Source organism: Plodia interpunctella, chromosome 25, assembly GCF_027563975.2.
Source record: "Plodia interpunctella isolate USDA-ARS_2022_Savannah chromosome 25, ilPloInte3.2, whole genome shotgun sequence".
NCBI lineage: Eukaryota > Metazoa > Arthropoda > Insecta > Lepidoptera > Pyralidae > Plodia > Plodia interpunctella.
Genome location: NC_071318.1, coordinates 6,630,241 through 6,655,184, shown reverse-complemented (window position 1 = coordinate 6,655,184; position 24,944 = coordinate 6,630,241). Strand labels below are relative to the sequence as shown.

At 34.1% G+C, this 24,944-nt stretch overlaps 2 protein-coding genes across 4 annotated transcripts; both read left to right on the top strand.

Annotated features, from left to right (window-relative positions):
- Positions 1–413: 413 nt before the first annotated feature.
- Positions 414–24,633, top strand: LOC128680976 (protein PFC0760c-like). Of its 3 annotated transcripts, XM_053764509.1 has the most exons (12): positions 414–570; positions 2,991–3,452; positions 3,533–5,062; positions 6,421–6,582; positions 7,491–7,614; positions 7,888–7,968; positions 18,192–18,396; positions 18,963–19,090; positions 19,523–19,668; positions 21,229–21,313; positions 21,978–22,011; positions 22,568–24,633. In XM_053764509.1, the coding sequence occupies exons 1-11, from the start codon at positions 522–524 to the stop codon at positions 21,994–21,996; spliced, it is 2,991 nt and encodes a 996-aa protein (XP_053620484.1). In that variant the 5' UTR covers positions 414–521; the 3' UTR covers positions 21,997–22,011; positions 22,568–24,633. The 3 variants fall into 3 exon arrangements, with proteins under 3 accessions (XP_053620484.1, XP_053620482.1, XP_053620481.1); XM_053764507.1 differs by lacking the exon at positions 21,978–22,011 and having other exon boundaries at positions 7,494–7,614; XM_053764506.1 differs by lacking the exon at positions 21,978–22,011.
- On the top strand, positions 7,992–14,286 carry LOC128680977 (uncharacterized protein). The gene has a single exon (XM_053764510.2). The coding sequence runs from the start codon at positions 13,081–13,083 to the stop codon at positions 14,035–14,037; it is 957 nt and encodes a 318-aa protein (XP_053620485.1). The 5' UTR covers positions 7,992–13,080; the 3' UTR covers positions 14,038–14,286.
- Positions 24,634–24,944: the final 311 nt, after the last annotated feature.

The window sequence follows — 24,944 nt, the reverse complement described above, 5'->3', positions numbered from 1 at the left end:
CAGACTTATATAAGACAGACAGATAGCCAGACAAGATAATAATTCTTAATAATAATTTGTATTATTACAACTTGAATGAAAACTCTTTCATCGGGTGGGTACACAAAGAATTACTAAAATAACTCTTGTACCGTCGACAATTAGTAAGCAGTCTTTTATTGTTTATTCACAGCAAAATCGATTGGATGTAATTGAATGTAATATGGTATATGAACAAAACAAGTAAAACTTAAAATATTAAATAGGTAAAATGTTATCCTCAAACTACCACAGGAGCAAAATGTCGATGTCGGCCTGTTTACAAATAATGCGCTTGCGCAGATTCCCAAAAATAACCAAATTCCGTTACAAAAATATTTTCCCGTATGCATATAAGCAAATATACAACACTATCAATGTCTGATACGTTATCAAAAACACGCGAAAATGTACTCTATTTCAATGTGCTGTCACCATATGTTCAGTAGATCAAGAACTGTTGTTGAGGACGCACGTGTCTCTTGTTGTATTATGTGTTTACAATGAAGAGTGTTTATTTTGTTATTGCTGTGTTTTGCGTGGTTCCGTGCGGTAAGACATAATGTAGTGTGGTGTAGTGATGCTTTAAATCAGTGATAATTAAGGATGCAACTATTTTTGGTCATAGTTTTATGTTGATGATTGTTTTAATGCTGGAATCGAGTTTGTTTACATGTAGGCGTGATCTTGCAGGCGTAGACGGTGTCGATTAAATTTTTAGATTTAGCAGATACTAGCTATTGCCCGCGGCTTCATCCACGGAAAAATACTATGCCATTGCCTACTGTAGGCCGCTATCAAGCCATCTTCACACCGAAAATCACTTTAATGCAATAGGTACTCCGTTTTGACGTGAAAAAGGGAAGAGATTGGAAAATTTATATAAATATAATTAATATCAAAGTGTGATTTAAACACACTTTGATATTCATAATATTTATATAACGTGTTATACTAGCTATGCAACAAGGATGCACTCTTGTGAATTTCGGGATATAAGTACCTAAAGGACCCTACAAATTTATGGCTGTCACATTATATCCATCAAAGTTATTGAGATTGACAGCGGATGGTATAGATTAATAAAAATAGCGTGATAGAGTAATAAAATCCAAGTACTTACAATGTTTATAAGTACTCGTAAGTTTTAAATAAGTATTTCGTGTATCAGAAACAGATCGTAATAGTTTTGAGTCATTTAATGGCGGTATTCCGCCACTTATATATTTTCTTCGCTTATGAGTTGTTCCAAGTTTAACTCTATCCGTATATCAAAATTAATTGATATTCATACAGTCGATTTAGTTAAAATAGTGTCGAATCTTTGATTATTTAGTATCACAACACAAATACAAAGAAACTTGGAACAATTCGCACACAATTTCGCATCAATTAATTATATTGAAAGTACTTACTTATAATAACTTATTTATCGCGTTATCTCAATGATTTTGATTAAAATGTAAGTACTTACCTACATGACCAATTTATATCAGTTTCTGCCGCTCCTAAATTTATATCATTGTCGGGGTAATATTTTTAATAGATCCTATTTACAGTTACGGAAGAATTAATTATTAAGAGTTTTCATACTAAGAAAATATGTCCGATCAGTTTATCGTAAAGTTCGAAAACAGACAGTTGGACGCGGGAACTTTATAATAAGCAGTGACCAGCGGCTTTGCTTCCTTGAAACTTTTGGAATATACTTTTGGAGAATTCTCTTCAGATTTGTAAAAATACAATAATCAATTTTTATTATTACGTTTAAATCTACTATCAATTGGCTTTTTTAATTTATGTCACGCGTTTGACAAAATAATTCCACTTTTTTATATTCCTCTTTTAATATTCGTTTCAAATCCTTAATAACTCTGTATGGATAAAGATTCGCCTCTGAAAATACAAACAGCTTCATCAAAATCAGTAATATTGATACGGAGTAAACAGTTTTTAGGCAAATTTTATCAATCACGTTATGTCAAATGTTTTTATCAAAATATTTCTATATAAGCAGCTACGACGTTATAATCACGTAGGTATCATGTACCTTAATGAGATAATTGTATTTACTTCAAAACTCCATCAAATTTTATTAATTGCATACGAAATAAAATACGTTAAAAACGTTAGGCAATTTGAGAAAAATATATGAATCAGCAAAAATTCTTTCGCTATTTTGAATTTCTTCCATATGAATGGTTGTTTAGTATCCGTCTGAGCATTTGGACAAATGCTTCATATTTAAATTCATCCGAAAACAAAATCACTATATCGATGAGTCACGTGACACATTTTTGATGGCACAAATAACAGGACAGAGTTTCATTGTCTATTATTATGTTCTGTGACGTCACACGCTGGCGATCGCAGCGGACTTTGTACTGCGCTGCAACTGGTTATGTTCAGTGCAAATGCAGTTTATTGATTACAATTATTATTAACACTTGTCACATTATAGAAAAATCATTTAGATTTGCGGTGGTTAAGACCGTTGCGAGGTTCGAATCCTACTTGTGCCACATGACTTTGTAAATCAATCTGACTCACGTATAGTCGTTTTCATATGCCACCATTTGATGTCGGTGAAGGGAAACATCGTGAGGAAATCTGCACTTTAGTTGACTTATTTATGATCAAGTGTGTCAAATGGAGAAGGCAATGGCAAACCACTAATATAGCCACGAGAGTCGTTTGTGTGTCTATAAGCTCAGTGCTCAGTGCAGTACCCTTGAGTGTTAATTGTACATAAAAAACAAAATGAAACTTAAAAAAGCCACCCAGAAGAAATTTCATGATCACGTGATAATTAATTATCTACAACAAAACCAGATACTATTGTTTAAATAATTATACTGTTTAAATAGCTTTAAACAATCATCAATTATTTCCAAACAACATAACTATATAGAATTAGTTGTAATTTTAAAATAAAATTATATGTAAGATTAGAATGTAATTTTGTTTTTTAGCATTTCAAGATGTGTGGGACGAATACGACACCTGGTATGATGATATGGATGACTTCAAACAGCTCGAAAACGAAGAGTTAGTAGGAAGATTGGACGAATCAGAAGACAGAAACTTGCCTGATACACAAAACAAAGATGAGAATAAAGACGATTACTACGCCAATGAAAATGATAATGATTACGGTGATTACGAAATTGAGGACAATAGAGATGAAGTAAAACCAAAAATGGACGATCAAGAAAAAAATAAAGAACAGGAGTTGGAAAAAAATGATGAATCAGCAGCCATTGAAGATTTTGATACTTTACAAAAAATAATGAATAATGATGAGGACTCGATAGACGAAGATGTTATTGACAAAATTTTAGCTGTTGATGAGAAGAGTCAAATTGATTTAAATGTTTTAATACCAGAAGATGTAAATAATGAAGAAATGGTGAATGAAGAAATTGATATTAAAGGTAAATTTAAACCTTTGTATGATATTTTACCAAATCTGTTTAAAACTTAAACAGAATTTACATTAATTTAGTTGTTTCAGGTATACAGCAAATGATCGATGACATTAATCAAGAAACTCAACAAATTTTAGAAAATGTTAATAGTCAATTTGACGAAGATAATGTCGATGTCAAAAACGAACCAAATGACAATATTCAGGAAAAAAACCAGGATATTATAAAAGAAACCCGACAAATTTTAGAAGAAACTAATAAGGAGTTTGATGAAAATAAAGAAGAAAATCAAGCTGTAGTTGAATCAAAAATCTTAGGTGATAATAATGACAATGAAGAAGCAGTAGTATTAGAGGACAAAGTTAATAAAGATACAAGAATTCATAGCAACGAAGATACTGTAGACAAGGTTTACGAAGATCTGAACGCAGACCTTGATAAGTTATTTGAAACTTGGAAAAAGTTGAGTGTTGACGATGATGAATCTGATATTAATGCAGAAAATGTAGAAAGTGCCGAAAATAAAAATGAACAAGTTATCCAAGACAATGTAAATGTTGATGATTCAAAAGCCATTAATGAGGCCAATATAGATGCTTTGCCTGATATTCAAGCAGATATACAAAACATTATTAAAGAAACTCAACAAATTTTAGAAGATACGAATAAGGAATTTGATGAAAATAACGAAGACAATCAAGAAGTTGTGGAAGAACCGGACCAAGATGGGGTGATATTGAACGTACAGAATGAAGATCCAAAACAAATTTTAGACAATGCAGATGAACTATATGACGATACCATTCCAAACCTTGAGAAGTTAGTTGAGACATGGAAACAATTAAGTCCAAATAATGAAAACGGTGAAAATAGTAATGTTGAAAATAAAAACGAGCAACCAATACCAAAAGAAGCAAATGGTGATGACGATTACAATCGCGATAAAGCTGATATAGGGGATGATGTCAAAGATGAAAACTTTGACTACGAAGCCGAAGCACGTATTCTTCAATCGAGACAAGATTATTATGACTCAATTCCTGATAAGGATTTGGCAAGCATATTCGAAGACAATGATAATGAACTACATATGGCTGATACAGACTCTGAAGAATCGGTTCCAGTTTTATATGTAAATGATGCATTAGTTGCTGAATCCAATGAAAACAATCAAAAGGACAACGAAAGCTTAGAAGAAAATAAAGGATCTGTAGATGTCGTTGAAAATGATGATGAATTAAAGATGGATGACGTACCTAAAGATGAAAATGACACTTTGATAAATTCAGAAACTCAACAAAATGTCGAAGAGAAATCTGCTAAACTCACAAAAGATGTTGATGAATTAAACTCTGATGAATTGGCTGAACTCAACAGGCAATTTACGATTTTGCACAGTGCAGACTTGAAAAATGATGCTGACGAGACGCCTATATATATAACTTTGAATGCACATGAGCCAGTCGTTATAACTTCTCCAAATTATCCTGATGCTTACCCAACAGATACATCTATTATCGATTGGGTTTTGGAAGGCCCAGGCATAGGATTAGAAGTGAATGTTACAGACTTGGAGATCAACAGTGTCATGGGGCATTACCTTTTGTTAAAACCAGGTAATTAATTATTTCATAATTTCTACGTATCTATATATAGTTACGCATTAATCAGTAAGAAGTGTATATTCTAGAAATACTTTTAAAATATCTAACTCGTGTGATAGCCAAATACACCAAAAATTTTTAATTATGTCAAAAAAAAAATAAAGGCTTAATATTAAAGACCCTATTAATACATGTGAGTAATCAAAATTTAATATTATCGTTTATCACATTGGCGAAGGACATGCCGCCCACTGGGTTGAACCTCACCATGTTTAAGTTATTGAGGTTTGCGTTTATCCCAAAATATCAATGAATTTCTGGGCGTAGTATGAAACTCCAATATTCCAATACAGTTTATCGTGTTCTCTCGCTCTCGCAATGACCCTGGCATAGGCAAAAAATAAATAAATAAAAAAGAATTGCCAGAATTTATCAATGAAAATAGACTTTGTGTGAACCGCTGCACTGAACCTACGTTTACTATGAAGCGTGGTAGTCAGGTGGCACACTCTAAGTATTATATAACCAATTATTATAGTTTTTTTTTTATACATTTTGGATTTCGATTTTTTATGTTTTGACTAATAGGTACTGATAGCCCCATTTAATTTTTTGGCATAATTAAAAATTTATAGTTAAATGTATAGTTAATTTTTCTCATATTTGACCTTAAAAAAATCGAGTCTAAATTGTGACATAATTTCGTTCATCTTAACAATCACCGTAAACATGTTTACGACTCCCGTCATGTTCTTCGACTCAGATATTCCAAGACCTTGGCTTTAAACACAGACTAATAAGAATAATAATGGCGATCGTCGACAGATATAATCTAGATCGTAGACGGGAATACGATACGGCGCGAAGTTTTCTGATATTTTGTCTTATTTATTTATTTATTTATTACTATTTATGTTGACTTACAGCTAATTAATAAAAAAAAATAGTAGGTAAAAATACTAGGTAAGTAAACAAGACAAGTGACTCAAGAAAGTATGATTGCCTGAAGTTCTTTAAAACTAGAATAATATTAACGTAAATTTTAAGAAAGAACAATCTGTCTATGATGAGGAAATAGGAGTAAGAATGGAATTATTATATGGCATAACAGGGCAGTAGCCTGTAAATGTAATGTATAAATGCATTCACACATTGAAACACGATAATCAAATGGGTAAATTTTACTAACATTAGTAAACGCTTTTTGACACCAACATTTGAGACGTCACTTGTGCCCACTATCATTTATCAAGCCCCATGCAATTTTGTTTTTAACACATGGAAAAAAGTATCCGATTTGACTTGATGGCAACTACCCTATTCATATTAGCAATTGTTTCACGAAATTGATTTAAATTTTTAACATCTAGGTCAATCAGACGCATCAGGTGACGATGGAATCGTCTTCGCGTATCGTCTCAACAACGAGCGCCGGTATCGCTTCAGAGATGTAAACAAAATGCTGGTGAGGTTCAACCCAGTGGGCGGCATGTCCTTCGCCAAAGGCTTCAGGCTGAGCGCCAAGATTATTGGTGAGTTTATCATTATTATCATCGTCATAGGCATCTCCGGAAGACTTCGATATAGACCCATTAGATATAAAGATCGTTTGTTTTGATATAACTTTAACACATATAGAAACAACTTATAGCAATATGAAAGCAACGGCGGACTTCTCTCATGGAGGGATCTCTTCCAATAAACCGGCAGGAAATAAATAGTTACATTATTATGTAGAATAATAAGAAGATTGTATTCTGCATTGGTACATCACACTCATATATTTCACCAAACAGCAGTGTTTGCTGAGTGAGATAGGCTGTGTAATTACTGGGTACTGTGGCAAAAGATCTAGGATGTAAAGTCAGCAAGACGCGTGTGACATCCCTGGTGTTGCAAGCGTGTATAAGCTGCGGTGAAGGTGGGTTTTGAACAACCAATAGAAACAAACTCTGCGATCACTGGTAAAAATTGTTATAGACAGTCCAATTATTAAAATCGATATGAAAATTTCCAAACTCTATTTCTGGCCCCGGTAGTTGAAAATAAAATAAATATTTATGGACAAAATTACACAAATTGAGTGAGCCCCAAAGTAAGTTCGAAATTTGTGTTATGGGATACTAACCCAATATATATTCTGTGACATATTATAGATATACATCCAAGACCCAGGTCAATCTGAAAAAGATCATTTTCCATGTTGACCTGACCGCGGGGATCGAACCCGGGACCTCCAGTGTAACAGTCCGGTGTGATGACCATTACGCCACGGAGGTCGTCAAAGAAAATGAAAAGACCTATCTAATATTGTTTTTGCAAATTGTATAACATACATATTGGAATTTCGGACATGTAGAGAATTATTTCGATTAAAAATATCATAGAATATCATAGAATATGAATATCATAGAATTTAAATTGTTGTATCATGCTCTAGAAGCCCCGGTATCAGCTGAAGACGACGATGACTTGTCAGAACCGGACACGCTGCCCCCCGAGCCACGGGAGTCCGCCACGCTCCTTCTCGCTGGAGCCAACACCACCACATTCGAAGACATCAGGTAATAACATAATATTCTATACTCTATTTCCAAATTCCAATTGCATTCCAAAAAGAATGAAATATTTCTTCACTCGAAACGTAGTACCGATGTTTTGAATATATTTATAAAGGCGAATATCTGTCTATCTGTCAATTGACTGTTGTTAATTTGACGTCTTTAAAGAAAAGTTTGTGGTCTTCTTCACCTGCGCTTTGAAAGTTGAGAATATATTTCGTTTTGAGTACCTAAATTTTACTACGGCTATTATGCTAATCTCTTGTTCTTTATCAGGGAGGAGTTCCGAAGGCTCCTGGCTGACATGGCTACCATGTACATCAACTCCAATGATATCGATCCCGGAATGAACGAGACGTGAGTATTTCTTGTTTTTATTTTTCATTTAAATTGTTAGTTCTTCTCGGAGCCGACACTATCACGTTTTAGAGAAGTTTGACGGATCATAGGCCGCTTATTGTAAAACAAAAAATGAAAAATGTTATGGATCGTGTCTTAAATATTATTCTTTCATTCAATCCCAAGGTGTTGTTAATTTAGCGAGTAACCTTTAATCTTTGTCGCAAAAAATGATACTCAGCTCTTTTAAATTATACGTTTTGACGACATTTAAGCGAATAGTTCGCAAAATAATTAGTTTCTACAAATATTATTGATAATCGAGTTTTGTTTACGGCCATGTATTGATTCTACTAGCGATAATTACTTATCGTGTCTCCATATTTAGTTCTATTTTATCTTTATTAATTTAGGGGTTTTTATATGTTAGAAAAACTTTTACATAACCTTTATTTTAATAGTTTCTTTAATGTTTGCAACTAACTAACTATAGCCACAAACTAAAAGGGGGAAAATAAATTATGACTTCACCCTGTCTAATGCTACGCCACTTAAATAGTATCAAAAATCGTATCTATAAGACTTTATTTAAAACAAAAAAATGAAATATGACGTCTTACGATACAATTTGCAGATATTGTAGTTACAATGATTTTCCTCGAATCACACTGTCTTTTGCAATGTTTGAGGAAAAGTGTTTTTATCTAAGTAGGTATTTAAATATTACATGCACTTGATCTTTGCACTTGATCTGTCGGTGACTCATCGCTTAGTTCACGCAATCAACCAATATTCTTTATTTGCTACTTAGTTACTTATATTTTTTTATTTTATTACTATATTTAGTTTTTAACCTTTTGAGCTCTGGACGATATTATTATATATTTCTGACGATCTCGGTGGCGCAGTGGTAAAGTTCTTGCCGCTGAACCGAGAGGTCCTGGGTTCGAACCCCGGTCGGGTCATGATGGAAAATGATCTTTTTCTGATTGATCCGGGTCTTGGATGTTTATCTATATATGTATTTGATATAAAATATAGTATCGTTGAGTCAGTATCCCATAACACAAGTCTCGAACTTACTCTGGGGCTAGCTCAATCTGTGTGATTTGTCCTAATATATTTATATTTATTTTTTTATATTTATATATTATATTAGATATGTCATGTCTAGATATGTCGAAGCGGTAGTGGTGTAATGGTTAAGATGCCCGCCTGTGGATCGAAAGGTCCCAGGTTCGAATCCTACTCGTGCCACATGAGTATACAAGTATACAAATCTGACTATTATATAGTCGTTTTTATAGACCGCCACTTGCTTCCGGTGAATCATCAGGAAACCTGGCAGGAAACTGGTTGACAGTTAAGTTTACCCTAGTGTGTATGCGACTGCCTGCCACTAGATGGAGGTAAGTCGTCGTAAAAGTCATGTCAGTTGCCTTTAGGCGACTTGAATAAAATCTGACACCAGTGTTAGCACACTCGATATGATGACGATGAGCCGTTTGGTAACCGTCAGCTCTTTCCTAGCAGATGAGATATAGGCGGGAACTTCTGAGTCACGCTCACAATAGAATGATCAAAATTCAATGGTTTATTTTTACCGATTAAGCCGAGCTTTGCGGCGTCGCAGCCCCGAATGCGACGCCGCGAGCATGAGAGATATACACACATGTAATTTTACTAATATCCTTAATAACTTCTCATAATCTGGTTCCCTCCACGCATTCCTGTATTGGGTCTTTTTTCATTTTCAAATGCTTATAAGTCTTAATTTTGCTGGTTAATTACGTGAGGATTTTGTTCAGCAGCGCGACTACACCTAAATATCTAGAAAAAAACCAGACTGAAAAAAACCTGTATTGTTTGTTTGTACACAAGAAATCTCACGAACAGTAGAGAGCCCTTTCCATTGTGCGGCTAGATCTTGTCTATGAAGTGTCTTGTTAGCTTGCTGATAACAACAACCATGCTGGTATTTTCTTGTTTTTTAAATTTTATTTTTACTAAATTTACATATAGATTTTTGGAGTCAAAACGCATAATCTATACTGTTATTATAATAATCTATACCTACTATTATTATAAATAGGTAAGCGTTTGTGAGTTTGTAAGTTTGAGGCGGGTAATCTCCGAAACTACCGAACCGATTTCAAAAATTCTTTCACCATTAGAAAGTTTCATTACGCAAGATTGCTATAAGCTATTATATTATCTCAAAATTCCCACGGGAGCGAAGCACTAGGCAACATAAAGTATACTAACAAATTGAGAACAAAAAATGGTAAATTACGTAATTAATAAAACTGTTTAATTAAAGTGTACATTGGCACATTTTGATATACATTTATTTATATGTATCAATCGTAAGGCATAAGATCGAGAACGATGGTGTTCATTAAGAGAGGCCTATTCCCAGCAGTGGGGTAAAGACGGCTGTCAAAAAGTAAAAAAAAAAATTCTAAAAATAAAGTTTTTTCCTGTTATGATTAGGAAAATATCACAGATAAAATATTTAAGTTCTTAAATAACAATTTTAACACCTATTTATGTCACAAATGGTTGACTGTTAACAATCATCTGTCACCCACTTATCACGTCTGTAAAACCAATTTCGTCAACACTAAGTTACTTTATAAATAAGTGATATCAAATAAACGACGTGTATATTTTTTTTTTCTAGGAAAATAATATGTGTTGATTAATTTGTTCGCTTGTATTTGGATTTAAGGTACGTAAATCCGGGAATCATTTGTTGTATAGATAAGAAATGAAGGGATTCCCCAAATTAAACATTTTCAAATATATCGTGATAAAGTTGATAAGGAAGTCTTACAAAAGTGTACTTGTTTAAAATAAAATGTATATTTATATTAGACTTGTATGTTGTATGGATGCGAAACATGGACGTTAACAAAGAAAGAAAGGAAAAGATTGGAAGCATTCAAGATGTGGTGTTGGTGGAGAATTAATGGAAAGAAAGAATTAGCAAACAAGTGTTTCTTAACCGAATTGGGGAAAATATAAAACATATTGAAAATAGAAGAGGGGAAAATGCTCGGAAACTTGATACGAGACGATGTCTTCTTCAGAATTATTATAGAAGCAAATGTGGAAGGGAAAAGGGGCCCAGGAAGATCAGGAGATAGTTCTTCTTCTTCTTTTTCATAGTCGTATTCCTCATGGCTGAGGGTCGTGGTTGTTACGTGGAATGAAAGACACACAACAACTTTCCTGGCATTATTAATGGAGTGGTTTGCCATTGCCTTCTCCAATTTACACACAAGTTAATAAGAATGAAGTAGTGTACAGGTTTACACGAGTCAGATTGGTATACAAACTCATATGGCACTCATATGGTTCGAACCTGGGGTCTTTCGATCCACAGGCGGGCGTCTTAACCATTACACCACCACCGCTTCAAGAGATACTTACACCAAACAAATTAAAGAAAAAGTGGGTGTCGTGTCGTATCAAGTAGTGAAGGAGTTGGCTTTGGAGAGAGAATAATGGAAGGGACTCCACCGACAAGAGCCTCGCTCTTAAATTACACGATGATAATGTTTTTCCGTATAAAATGTTAAAATGTTATCAAATAGCTATAAAATTGAAATAAATATAAAGCCGCTAAGTATAAAGTTATTTCATTGTGTCAATATTTATGTATAACCACGTCATTTCTCCGTATTAATTGTGTATTTAACAAGTAATGATATACCAGTGTGTCTGTGTACAGTCAACAACATTATTCGCGACATTCATTTATGTAATAAGAATATTTTTTATAGGTTAGGTATCTTCACAACATACGTGTTGTGTCGCAGTTTGTGTTTAGCCAATAAACTTATCTTCTTTGATATTAATATGCACCTTTATTTCGTAGTGATAAAGAAGAATATCCAATGAATTTTGGTACATCGATGTGTTGTTCTCTGTATGAACCGCTTAAGATACCGTGTCTAAATCTCTATGATATGGTAATAGGGTAGTCATTGCTGTGAATTTGTCTAGTTTGATGTGCTGTCGACTGTATTTTCTTATGGTTATCAGCGACTTACCGTCGCACGATAAAAATATGATAATCCAGCAAGTGTTACTTATAATACAAAGAGTTTGTTATTGCGTGAATCATGTATTGATAACTGTACCTATATTTGTTATGGTATGTCCGATTGCAATAAATTCCCGAATATAAGTGTTTTTTTACTCGCTTTTACCCGCGGCTTCACCCGCGTGAACATTTTTTTTCTGGGTTAAAAGGTTTTATATATCTTTCTCCTTCATTTAAACTAGACGCATACAAAATCCCAAAGACATTAGAAGAGATACGTTTTTATATTTTTTTTTATACGGAACTCTAAAAATAATAGTTATATCTAACATCAAAGTAATATAATAGGTAGTAAAATAGTATATTATTAAGGCCAAAAATGAAAGCAGTGTTTGAGCGAATTATATTCGCTATATATATATAATAAGAGCAAATAAATATTTATTCTTAGTTACGTGTTCTATAGAGCTTATTCCACACTGATGAGCTGTGTACACGAGTGAAAACTAGTCATGGAATATTCAAGCCTTCCCTGGTAAAGGTAAACACAGGTGTCCCTTATCTGACCTACTCCCTTTGCGACACTTTGACCCAATAACGTGAGCTAACCTTAAACTATAACCCTATCGCCAGAGAATACATAAAATACATAATATTATCAAATAAAAACCCATAACTAGCCTACTCTATATTTAACATCGAAAAAGAAAAGAAAACTTCATAAAATGTTAAATAAACAATCAAATTTAATTTTAGAATCCACTACGAGCCATCGCGCAGGCGCAATCCAAAGCTTTGCACATGCGCAGAGTTTACGTCAAGTCTATTTCAGTGTCGCAAAGCTCGGCCAAAGTCCACGCGCGTTCGAGCTTTTACAACAAGAGAAAAAAAACGCGAAAATAAAAGCTTTACGCCAAATATAAAACAAAATACGCGTCCACAATTATAATAAAAATGTTAAAACCTATGATAGCATTGTGTCAACAGAGGTTAACGAAATAAACACACGAAATACGGCAATGCGTCAACAAATCAATGGTTTACGTGATGTCAAAAACATATAGTGTAAAGAAAAAAACATGGAGCCACTCATAGATAGAAACAACTTTGCTATAAGTGCTATGGTGACGGTAGCTCTGCAGATCCTATTCTTCACTATAGCATCTCTATTTCAAACGGATAAGGTGACGGATTTCACTGGTGGAGCGAATTTTATCATCATAGCATTGCTCACGTTCTTCTTAGGCCAGGGTGGAAGCACTTTGAAGAGCTATGACAGTAGACAGTTGATGGTCACTGCTTTTGTTTGCGTCTGGGGTTTGAGACTATCAGGGTACTTAATATACAGGATCTACCACATAGGTAGAGATAAACAGTTTGAAGACAGAAAGAGTAACACGCTAAGATTTGCAGTATTCTACACTTTCCAAGCAATATGGGTTTACGTGGTCAGTTTGCCAGTTATAATAATAAATTCGCCTCATCACTCATTCCCTAAATCGCCGAAAACTATGACCACATTGGATTCTGCTGGCGCTGGGATATTCGTCACCGGATTACTCATTGAGACATATGCCGACTTACAAAAGTTTGCGTTCAGACAAGAACCAACGAATCAAGGGAAATGGTGCAACGACGGTCTCTGGGGATTGTCGAGACATCCCAATTATTTTGGAGAAGTAGTACTGTGGTGGGGCATATTTGTTATATCTCTGAATGTCATAGAACACGTAGAATGGGTAGCGATTCTCTCGCCACTGTTTACGACGGCCATAATACTGTTCTTATCTGGCATTCCGTTGCTGGAGCGAACCGCGGACGAAAAGTACAGAGATAACTCTGATTATCTTTATTACAAAGCGTCAACGTCGCCTCTGATACCGATACCGCCGGCTATTTACGTGGAAGTACCCAGGTTTCTGAAGTGTATACTTTGTTGCGAGTTTCCAATTTACGACTCGACTGGCGAGGAGTTCCCGGCTCCTACTATTGTCACGGAAACCACCAGCATCTCAATGGTACAGTCCCAGACATAGCTAACAAATGCCGCGCGCGATCACAGCGCGGCCAAGTCCGAATCGACATCCCAAAAAGGCCAAAACTGTTTAAAACAATTGTGATACACAGCCGAGGAAGAACCACAAATGAAAATGCCAAATTCATTGCCACTTAAACAGAGTAATAGTATAGATATGAACAAATATAATAAATATATGGATAACTTGACACGAAGCAAGAAAGTTGCATTAGACTTATTGGATGATACAAAGGATATCTTTGAAGGTATATCTGAAGAAAGCCCCATTCAATCTAGATATAAGAGTATTCCTTATGATATAGATTTAGAAGCAGGGCCTAGTACTAGTAGCAATAATAAACGGCCAACAGAAATAGTTAAATATGGAAAAATAACTTTTAGCACTACAGCAATACTGCATCATTACCCTCAAATGTCGCAGAAAAAACACGCAGAAAATTCTTCGCCGAATGAGTCAAAGTGTGTGGCGACGAAAAAATCCGATCTAAATTTGCCAGAGGTGCGCGACAATAACAACGATGTTGCAAACAAGATAACTGAAACTGCAAAGGACAATTGCAACAATAATGACGCACCCAAAAAGAACTGTATAGTGAAATCAGATAATACGATAGAGGTGTTGAAGCAGCCTGTCAAATTTACAGAAGAAAAGCTTGTATGAGATTTGGAGATGCGTTTTTTCGCTACACACTTCCGTCTGTGCAGATTGTGGTACCGCTTACGAAGGCGTAAGAGGTCGAACATATCGTCTATTGAGATGTTGTAATTCTAAAGACTGGACAGTAGCTCTTTATCGTTATAATAATAAGGACTATTTAGATGTTAAATGTTCGTTTGAAACTAATAGAATCGATCCGTCTCAATGGTGTAATTAAGTAATATTAAGTGACTATTCCTCATAAAGGATAACTACATTATATTTAAGGTGAGTATAATTTTTGTGTTTATAACTTTATACAAATATTTATTTTTAATGCTGAATGGCTTACTGGAAAATGGTGTGGCATTTGGTTCCCGCCCCAAAGTTGGACTATTTCATATCCCCCGGTGGATGTCGTACTTGGCGACTAAGGGACTCAAGGGACTCATAGCCTACTAGGCAGCTGATAAGCAACAATAAATTTCTAAATCACGGCCGCATCTAAAAAGAAGTAGAAAGAAAGTCATAGATTACATATTTTTGTCGTAGTTGCATGTAATTAATACTTTGACACTAATTAATTATATCAACCCATAAAACTCGGTTGACACCGCCGCCCGATAACATAATGATTTCGATGAAGCATTATATACGAGCGATAACATTCGCGCAAAATTTTCCACATGTTTCTTGACGCGAACTTTATATTATACGATATTTACCAGACTTTATACAGGAGGGTATTGTATTTTACTAGCATTTTCCATGTTTTATGTGTATTACCATTATTACCATTAATTTTAAACAATTAAATGATTCTGTTAATATCAAACCTAAATCAAACGATTTTATTATTATTATTAGAGAAAACTAAAGTAATTTACTTACCTAAATAAATTATGGTTAACTCCATAAAAAACATAACAACTTTGTCTAATATCATAGACGAATGGACAATGTCGCTACAATTTGCAAGATCTAAATCGTTGGCCATCAAAATCCGTGTAAGAAATTGTAACTACACGGTACTTATAATAAAAACTATAGTAGTTACATTCAAATAAAATCCTTTATCTAGTGTCGCGTAGACAGATATCTAGAAACTAGTATAGATTATTATTTTGTATTCGCTAAAACATAAAATAAAATGATGGCGGAATAAAATGAACGGTGTGTAAGGAATAGACAACATGTGGACGTTACGTGGTAGGTCTTCAGGCTTGATGTAGTTAAGGATGACGTGCCAACAGTCTGACTAAAGATACCGAAAACCGTAAGAATTTGGTAGGAAAATGTACTGAAGAATGGAAAAACGCTCAGATATCATTACACACATATTCTCAAGTGAAAACTTGTTTCGCGGCGTTGCGCACTTTTTGTGATGGGTAATAAATGTTAAACTCGCGTCAGGACACGTTCGTAAGACGTCAAAAATGCACAAAGTTAATATTCAAGTTTTCACTTCTGCCGTTTCTTATTTAATTAGAGCGCTTTTTCTGAAATATCATCATCATCAATTAATTTAAGAACTTTGTTTCTTGTCGGTGGAGCATTTTCCATCTAATTCTGTCCTCCAGCCACCGATGTCACCTCCCTATACGACACGAGCTCTGCCTTCTCTTTTATTTCATCTAGGAATGCCCTTCTTGGCTTTCATCTTTCTGAAATGTCAAAAATCAAAAAATCATTTTAGCTCACAAAATCGATAATTATAAACAAGTACTTAATTTGTTTTACACAAACAATTGAATCGATAAAAATAATAATCGGAGACGTGACCGTAAGCCGTACCGGCTTTAATCGAAGATAAGATTGTACGTCATTAAAATATTAACTAAAATATACTTCAAATAATATGGCTGGCTAGCTAGCGACACACTGTTTATTACTGAAGATTTTTAAAAGACCTAGATCGCCAAAAAATAAGCAATGATTTAGCGTACTGAATAAATGACTTGATTTTGATTTTTGATTTGACACCCAATGTATTGGCTCAATCTCCGAAAATATGTTAAAAGCTTCAAATTTTCACTACAGATAACAGTGTTCTAGTGGCATATCAATAACAGTATTTAATCGGCTATTTGACGGGATATAATATACCTAATTAATAAAAGTACGATAATAAAATTAATTAATTACCTCCGCCATTAATCTATTGTTATTTTCGTTCTGATTAAAGTAATAATGCTTTTTGGCTCTAAAATCGTGACATCACACGATATTACATACAAGTTTCATGCAAATTTTTATTCTGACATCTGAACAAAGTCTCCGATTTGACTTGTTGGAAAATAGCCAAAGGTAAAATCTTTGAAACACGTTCGTGATTTAACAAAAGAGAAGAAAAGATCAGATGATTTCCAAACATCTGAACACACATTTTCCAAACTGCAAACACTATCGAATAAATTGTCAAATACAAAAAAAAATTGATCAAAATTGGTCCAGCCATTTGGCTGCTACGATGCCACGGACAGATACTGATACACAGACAAGTTAAACTTGTAACTTCCTTCCTTCTGTCGAAGGTAAAAAGCATAAGTTTTCTTGATAAGGAGGAAACAGTAGATACGTGTATTAGCGCAATACAAGAATACCAAGGTTTTTGGACTTGAGCCAAATCCAATGATCGTAATCTGAAGCCTTAAGGGGAACTAACGGGTTTTCCTGCGCCTGCATCGACTTAATTACATTGTACTGCATTGCGGATCTAAAATGCTGTAAAAATAAAACGAATGGTCCAATGGTTAAATAATGCCTATGAGCCGAAATGTTTCAAGTTCGAATCTTAATCTTGCCTTGAGTTTTTGTACCACATTATTTTACACGCATGTATCAATACTATATAATAGTTAACAATAAAGATTTTTGGCACATCACAGACGAATAAGTAGTAACATAAGTCATTTTTTATTATGGTTTTAACCGCGCGAAGCCAGGGTGGGCAGTTAGTTTTTATTGTTTTTCTCACTTTTTATGTCTGGAATTTACCCAAATAATGTCATTCTTTCATTATTGTAGTTCCGATGTTATGAAATGAACAATCGTTTTCGTTGTTCCACCTATAGAATGTACGCGTTTAACATAAATGTAAATTTGTGTTTTAATGATAACATTACGGAATATGTATTATTCTAGACTGAATGCGCTGTTTTATTAGAGTTACCTACATTCATTACAATACGTTTTCCTTTATTATTAAGCTTTTGTATACGCTTTTGAAGGTCAAATCTTGTTGCTGATTTTGTTATTTATTCCCAATAGCCAGACATGTCACATAGCTTTACTTTATTTTGTTCACTAACTATGGAACTATGAAATCTAATAATGTAGATTCCACTTCATTAGAATTGTTCTCTTGTATTAAAATTGAATTTGCTTGAAGAGTTGCCATTCAGCTCACTCAGCAGCAGAGATCCATTTGCTTTTGACGAAGCGTACGCTTCGTCAAAAGCAAATGAATTAATATAATGATATATCGCATAACAAAGTATTCGTATTCTTTCCAGCGTCGTTGTGGCTCAAATCACTCGCACGTATGTCTGCAACATCAACTGGCCGGACTTCGATTCGTGTGTGTCCGTCACTTTCGGGATCCCGCTCGTGTATGAAGAAGACACCAACAGGCTGACTGAGAGGGAGTTGATAGAAATGTGGGAGAACTTCTCAGGCAGAGATCCCTTCGCGGCCAGGCTTACTAGCATGGGTATTTCTGTGAGTGTCTCCATTTTTAAATCAGTAAAAATAACTTCCCCAAATGAAAAAATAAATGTTTCATCTAATGCTGATTGGGGAACTTCATATAATATTATATTTTTAAATAAATTTGCTCCTTGTCTTGATAATCTTCTTCTTTTTGACATTTTTACCACTAAAGTATGTTAATTGCTTCAATTTGCCATTTCACACAGAGTCTGGCTCCATTGTTCCGTTACGTTGATGTAGCACGTTGTCACTTCGCTGTGCTCCGTTGTATTTCCACACGATTTATCCTTTGACGGAAGTAAACGAAAAGAAGCTGAGCTTTTAACTTTTATCTTGAAAGCTTGAAAATCATAATTGATTTCTTTCTTTCAAAGAAAAGATGAAAGAAAGAAATCAAGAATTTTCTCGGCATAACACATAAAATTCAAACATTAAAACTTATGAGTTATGAACAAGACAAAGTTATGTTAGCCGAAATGGCGACCAGCTCAGCATGGCGCCATGGCAACGAGCTAGTTAGTTGTTCTAGTCAACACGTGCTAGTCTAAACCTCAAATTGAAACGGTTGTTTCCAGGACTACACTCCACCAAGAGACAGCTACATCCTGACGCTGTGGGTGGTGATCGGCACAGCGGTGTTCATTGCCGCCGCCGTGCTGTCGTTCGTGTTGTGGCGGTACAGTTGCGTCGAGAACTATACCAGGTACGAGAGAATTAAATATTTTATTCAGCAATAACAAATAGTTTATAATAAAGTCTTGCAAAAATCATACGCCAGATTTTTTTTTGTATTTTAAGTATTTGTTTCGATTACTCGCAACGTAAGTACATCATTTTACCATTTGAATCTATCAAAAACTTAAATCTTCCTCAGGAATCCATACTATCTATTGGTGAAATCTGCAGTCGTTTTTGAGTTTATCGCGAACATACTGACGGACAGTGGACTTTGTTTTATAACGTGTAAGGATTATTCATCCAACAGTCGCTGGGTCAATTTATCAGAGAAGGTCTTAAACACTGCAAATACTAATAATATTAAGTATGTTAGAAATGACATGCTATTTTTGCAGACATCGATTTCAGAATGCAATCAAAAGCTCACTATACTTGACACGATTCAATTTGCTTTCAGGATGGTAGACTACAACGACACGGACAGTTTCCAGGAGAAGAAACGCGCCCTGGACATGTACCCAACTCCTCACCAGACTCTGCCGCCGCTGTACTCGGAGAGCGACTACAAGTGGGCTGATAGGACCTTCGATGATGACACTAAAGGTAATAAGAATAAACAATACCCAACAGCGTATCCTTTGTGTCTCGATGTCTAAATCAAATCAAATCATTTATTCAGAAACTAGCTGATGCCCGCGACTTCATTCGCGTGGGCGAACAATTTTTCGTGAGGAGTCAAAATTATTAGAGAAATTTAATTATACAGACAAAGCGTAACAATACCTATACAGATTCTCATTAGACTTCTTCTTCGTCTATGGGTGCCTCTCCAACTAGTGAAGGTCAGCGATTAGCATGGTGAAGTCCTTCTTGTCCTTAGCTCGGCGGAACAGTCTGACTCTTCTTCAGGTGTTCCAGATCTTCGATTTTTATACTTCAACAGGAAATACAATGCAAATCATCAGACTGAACAACTTTTGTTAAGGCGTCATTTCTATATTTACTATAGTTTAGCTACACCATCACGGTGTTCCAATTTTTAAAATGATTTATACCCTATATTTTGCCCAGGCTTAATAGCTATATAACAAAAAAGTTTCGTTCAAATCCGTCCAGTAATTCCGAAGATTAGCGTGTACGAACAGGCAAACAGACAGACATAGAGACAAATAGACAGATTTTTTTTTCAGATTCATACTCTGTTACTATACGCCTAATTTTGTTTTTATGTAAATTTATTCAATGTACAGGATTTTTTTTCTACTGTTTTATTCATATACCCTACCTATGTATTGATTGATTAGGCCTGCACAGGCACATTTTCACGTCATATTCTAAATTAAATGATATTTACCAAAGCTACAAACTACTAGCAAAAGAAATACCGAAAGAAAATCATTCAAACAGTGTTGGCCCCTGATATGCTATGGGCCTACCATTTTTTAAATATAAAATGATGTATCATTTTTTATTTGAAAACGTGACATCTCTCTATCATTTGAGAGTTTTCCCGGTTCTCTCAACTCAGAGTTTAAGCGTCGGAGACCAGAGTTCGCTTTCCTTTTTTTTCGTGTCCACTACGCACGATCTTGGTCATTTTTTAGTTGGCTACTTTATTGGCTTGCCCCTTCTGCTAGGGCAAGGTGGAGCAGCGTAGCCAAACTTTTGTTATCTACGTAATTTGGTGGTAATGCAAGACGTGCCCATACCAAAGAATTTCTGAGTTTGCGTCTATTTAAACTAGCTACATTTGTAATTAAGTACTCTGGTATAACTAGTTGGTCATTATTAGGTATTCTAAGTAGGTAGTAGTTAGTATTCATAAATTCATTGACGACCTCGGTGGCGCAGTGGTAAAGTGCTCGCCTCTGAACCGAGAGGTCCCGGGTTCGATCCCCGGTCGGGTCATGATGGAAAATGATCTTTTTCTGATTGGCCCGGGTCTTGGATGTTTATCTATATATGTATTTGTTATAAAATATAGTATCGTTGAGTTAGTATCCCATAACACAAGTGTAGAACTTACTTTGGGGCTAGCTCAATCTGTGTGATTTGTCCTAATATATTTATTTAATATAACATTTCTTCTCCTATCGCAGAAACAAAAAAAAATCATTTGGGACAATATATATTTTATGCTTATGATAATATCTGAACTTCCAGTGGACATGGGCGGGTTCACCAACAACACGTTCACCCGGGACGAGATGTCGGACGAGTCGGAGGACGAGGCCGGCAAGCGGGACAGGTATGTGTGACGACGTGGGGGTCCATTGTGGAGAGCAAGTCCTAAAATTTGATTCGCTCTAGTACAAGTTGAACAAAAATGAAAGAGAAGCTCTTTTCGAAGTTTATTATCTCTTCCTCTATGAAATACAAGTTAGAATTTAAAAAATACTAACACAAATTATTTAGTTGAAGCAGCCGTAAAAAATCATCTATATAAAACGCTTCTATCGGTAGAAGCGTTTTATTTAGATGATATTCTTTTGGTGTAGAAATAAAATATCTTTATATATAGTACGTTGTCGTACATTTTGTTGCGATAGGCATAAATTAAATAGATAAATTGTATGTTATTACCCAGCTTATTTACAGAAATATAAGTTAAAAGAAATCATTTAGAAAAAAACTGTATACTTTAATCAGTTATTTGTTGATAATAATTATTTTAAAAATATTTACCTATCTAACTAAAAATAACTACTGAACGAAAGAAACAAAGAATTATACACATAATATACTTACAAAATCTTAGCAGATTTAAGAAAAATATTAAAGACTCCCTTTAATTTTGGTTAGATTGTTCTCCACTACTTTTCAATAAGCTAAACATTAGTAACATCACCCCGCACTTGCAAAGAATGCAAGCTTGTGAAAGTCTTCTTGTAACAAGGCTTCAAATATTACAGGTACACAACTGACGTGTAACCGAAAATTATATTGGTATGTTTGTGTTTTTATCATTGTAAATGTTGTATGTTGTAGCTATATTAGTGTTGCTGCTCGACTGTTAACTATCGATAGCGTTTCGATATACTATCGATAGTTTGAGAAAAAGCAATAGTATCGAATGTTTATGTAATATTCCATAGCAATTGTTACTCTTGATAGTGTTATTCTTGAATAATAGTATAGCTCCAAAATAGCTATCGATACTATCGAAATTGTCGATACTATTAACTATAGTTCGGCACTGCTATACTATATTGTATGTTTAGTATTTTTATTGACTTTAAAATAGTTAACATTATTTATAAAATCTATTCATACAATGCAATATTGGTAGTTACGTATTGTGGTTTGTTGTGGTGTGTTCGTATTTAATGCTTATTGTCTTGTGTCCCACATGTAAAGCAATTACACAAATATTCATATGTATTCTAGAACTCGAATGAATTTGTAATATTTTAGTTCTTCGTGTTTTTTTAATACATCGCTTTAATTTGTAGCACTGTTGTCGATGTTTATAACAATAATTATGGCATATTAAAACTTACAGGAACTCCTTCAAGCCCCGCGAGTTCAGTGCAGTTTGATGTCTATCGTTCAAATAAAACTATCCTCTTATTCATAAAAAAATATAAACACTTGCCTACCTTAATACTTGTCTACGTAGTACAAGTTGGCGTCAAACATTCAGAGCGTCACCTTCACTCTAAAATGGAAATTTTAATGGCAATGACATGCACGCTTTCTTGCCAGGCGCCAAGTAGCTGAAGCGTTGTAAACCTATACATATATATATAGGTACCTATATTGCATGTCTAAAATAGAGGAGGATAAGTAACAAAACTTATTGTAACTAAATGTTTAGCAAGATTTTGTTATGTTTTATGAATAAGAAGACTAGAACTACTATTGTAGAAGCTAAATAATTGTTATTTTGTAATTCTGAACTGTAGCTTTGACCTCTAAATGCTAATATAGATGATATGAATGATTATGTGACCTATAGCTGCTAAGTATGTGGAACTCCATAAAACGTGATAAACATTGTAAATACATGTGGACAAATCACACAGATTGAGTCAAGCCCCAAAATATGTTCGTAACTTGTGTTTACGATACTAACTCAAATATAGGTAGGTACTAAAGAAAAAGGAACATTAATATTGAACCTTACTTGAAGTTGATGATGTATAGTGTGCAGATTTTCAAAAACTGTTTTATAATTTATTGCATTTCATAACATTACAAATGTATAATTTTCAAAATTAACATAATTTGTCATATTTCGATTCGAAAAGAAGAATGTCACCTATATTACGCAAATCGAGGTCAGGAGACAAACAATCTAGTTTCTAATACTATACGGCTCTTTGAGATGCAGAAAGAATGGGCTTTGGTTATATCGCTCTCTATGATGTAATTAACAAATTAAAATATAACAATGACAGAGACAAACTTTATAAAGTTCAATAACTCTTTCTGTATTTCGACGAGTGAGTTAGAAATAATAATATATTAACTGTAACTACATTTGTACGAAATAATATTTAGATAATACCAGTCGTAACAAATCATCGATATAAAATACTTTTACCAGAAAATTAGTTTGGTGTAGAAGTTACAAGATACCCTTGGTTTTTAATATTATATTTAATTTTTTTTGACGTGACAACGTCTTAAATTAGGTTGCGGCTGGGAGTCACTTATGAAAAAGTGTAACGCCCGGTAACGTTACGATGAGTCACCGAACGAGAGAGAGGCCCGCCGAATGCCTTGCGTCTCTCTCCCACTCAACTATGATCGGTCTGCCGCGCGCGTAAAAAGACGTTGTCACGTAAAATCTTCGCCCGTAAAACCGACTTTACAGGCAACCATTTTTAAATAAATTATTTATCTAAAAATATATGTTAAAGTTTATTGGCTAGGCTTGTATCTTGGGACTCATTATTATATATATATATATTTAATTATACAAATAAAATCATTTGCTCTTAAAGTAGTAAATTAATATATATAAACATACCCCGAGTATATTGAAATCGATGATGTGGTTGCTGCATGCTGGTCCATGTTAAATCTAGTTACGAAACATAGATTCATAAAATCAGTGATTCACTAGAAAAGCCATAAATTCGAAAAGTAAGTACATTTTTACAATATAATTAAGAATCTGCAGACACGAATTTGTTATGTATATTATAATTATAAATATTGTAATGTTTTAAATCGAAATTTCTGTCAAAAGACAACTTTTTTCAATAATTATATATTCTTTCCTAGAATAAGAATATTATTACACAATAGCAAAGCAGTGTCGGTATTAATTTGGCTGTAAAGTTTATATACTTTAGTAGGTATTACGAAATCAGGCTATGATATTAGGTAGTTAGTCAAAAATCTAAATGTAGATAAATTGTACAGTCATCAACAAAATTTGGTATCCAAGCCTCACATCACTGTTTGATGATGTATGAGCTACATACCTAGTTATATTTTGACTACAATAGAACACAAATGCAACAATAACTGTTGTGATTTTGTATTTAGATTTAAATTATTCATTTATATTTTTGAAATTTGTTTCTTTTATTAAATAAATGTTTATTTTTAATTTGTTTTCTTCGTTTTTCTCATACTCACAATTTTTTTACCTTATTATTTGAGCATTTGATTTGAGCATTAGTAATCTCATTCTTGTTTTTAATTTTAAGAAGTCCATTCCAGTGTGTCTATTCCCAGGTTGTATTTAAGAGTTTAAATAGGGTTGTGAAACAGATAAATTTATTTTTTTCTACTTTTTTCATATTATAAACTACCCACATTACATTTACTGTTTACAAATTTCAACTATTTTCATCTTGCCTTACACAAGATTACTTTAAATCACATATCTAATGATGAGATCTTTCTATAAAACTCATTACGAC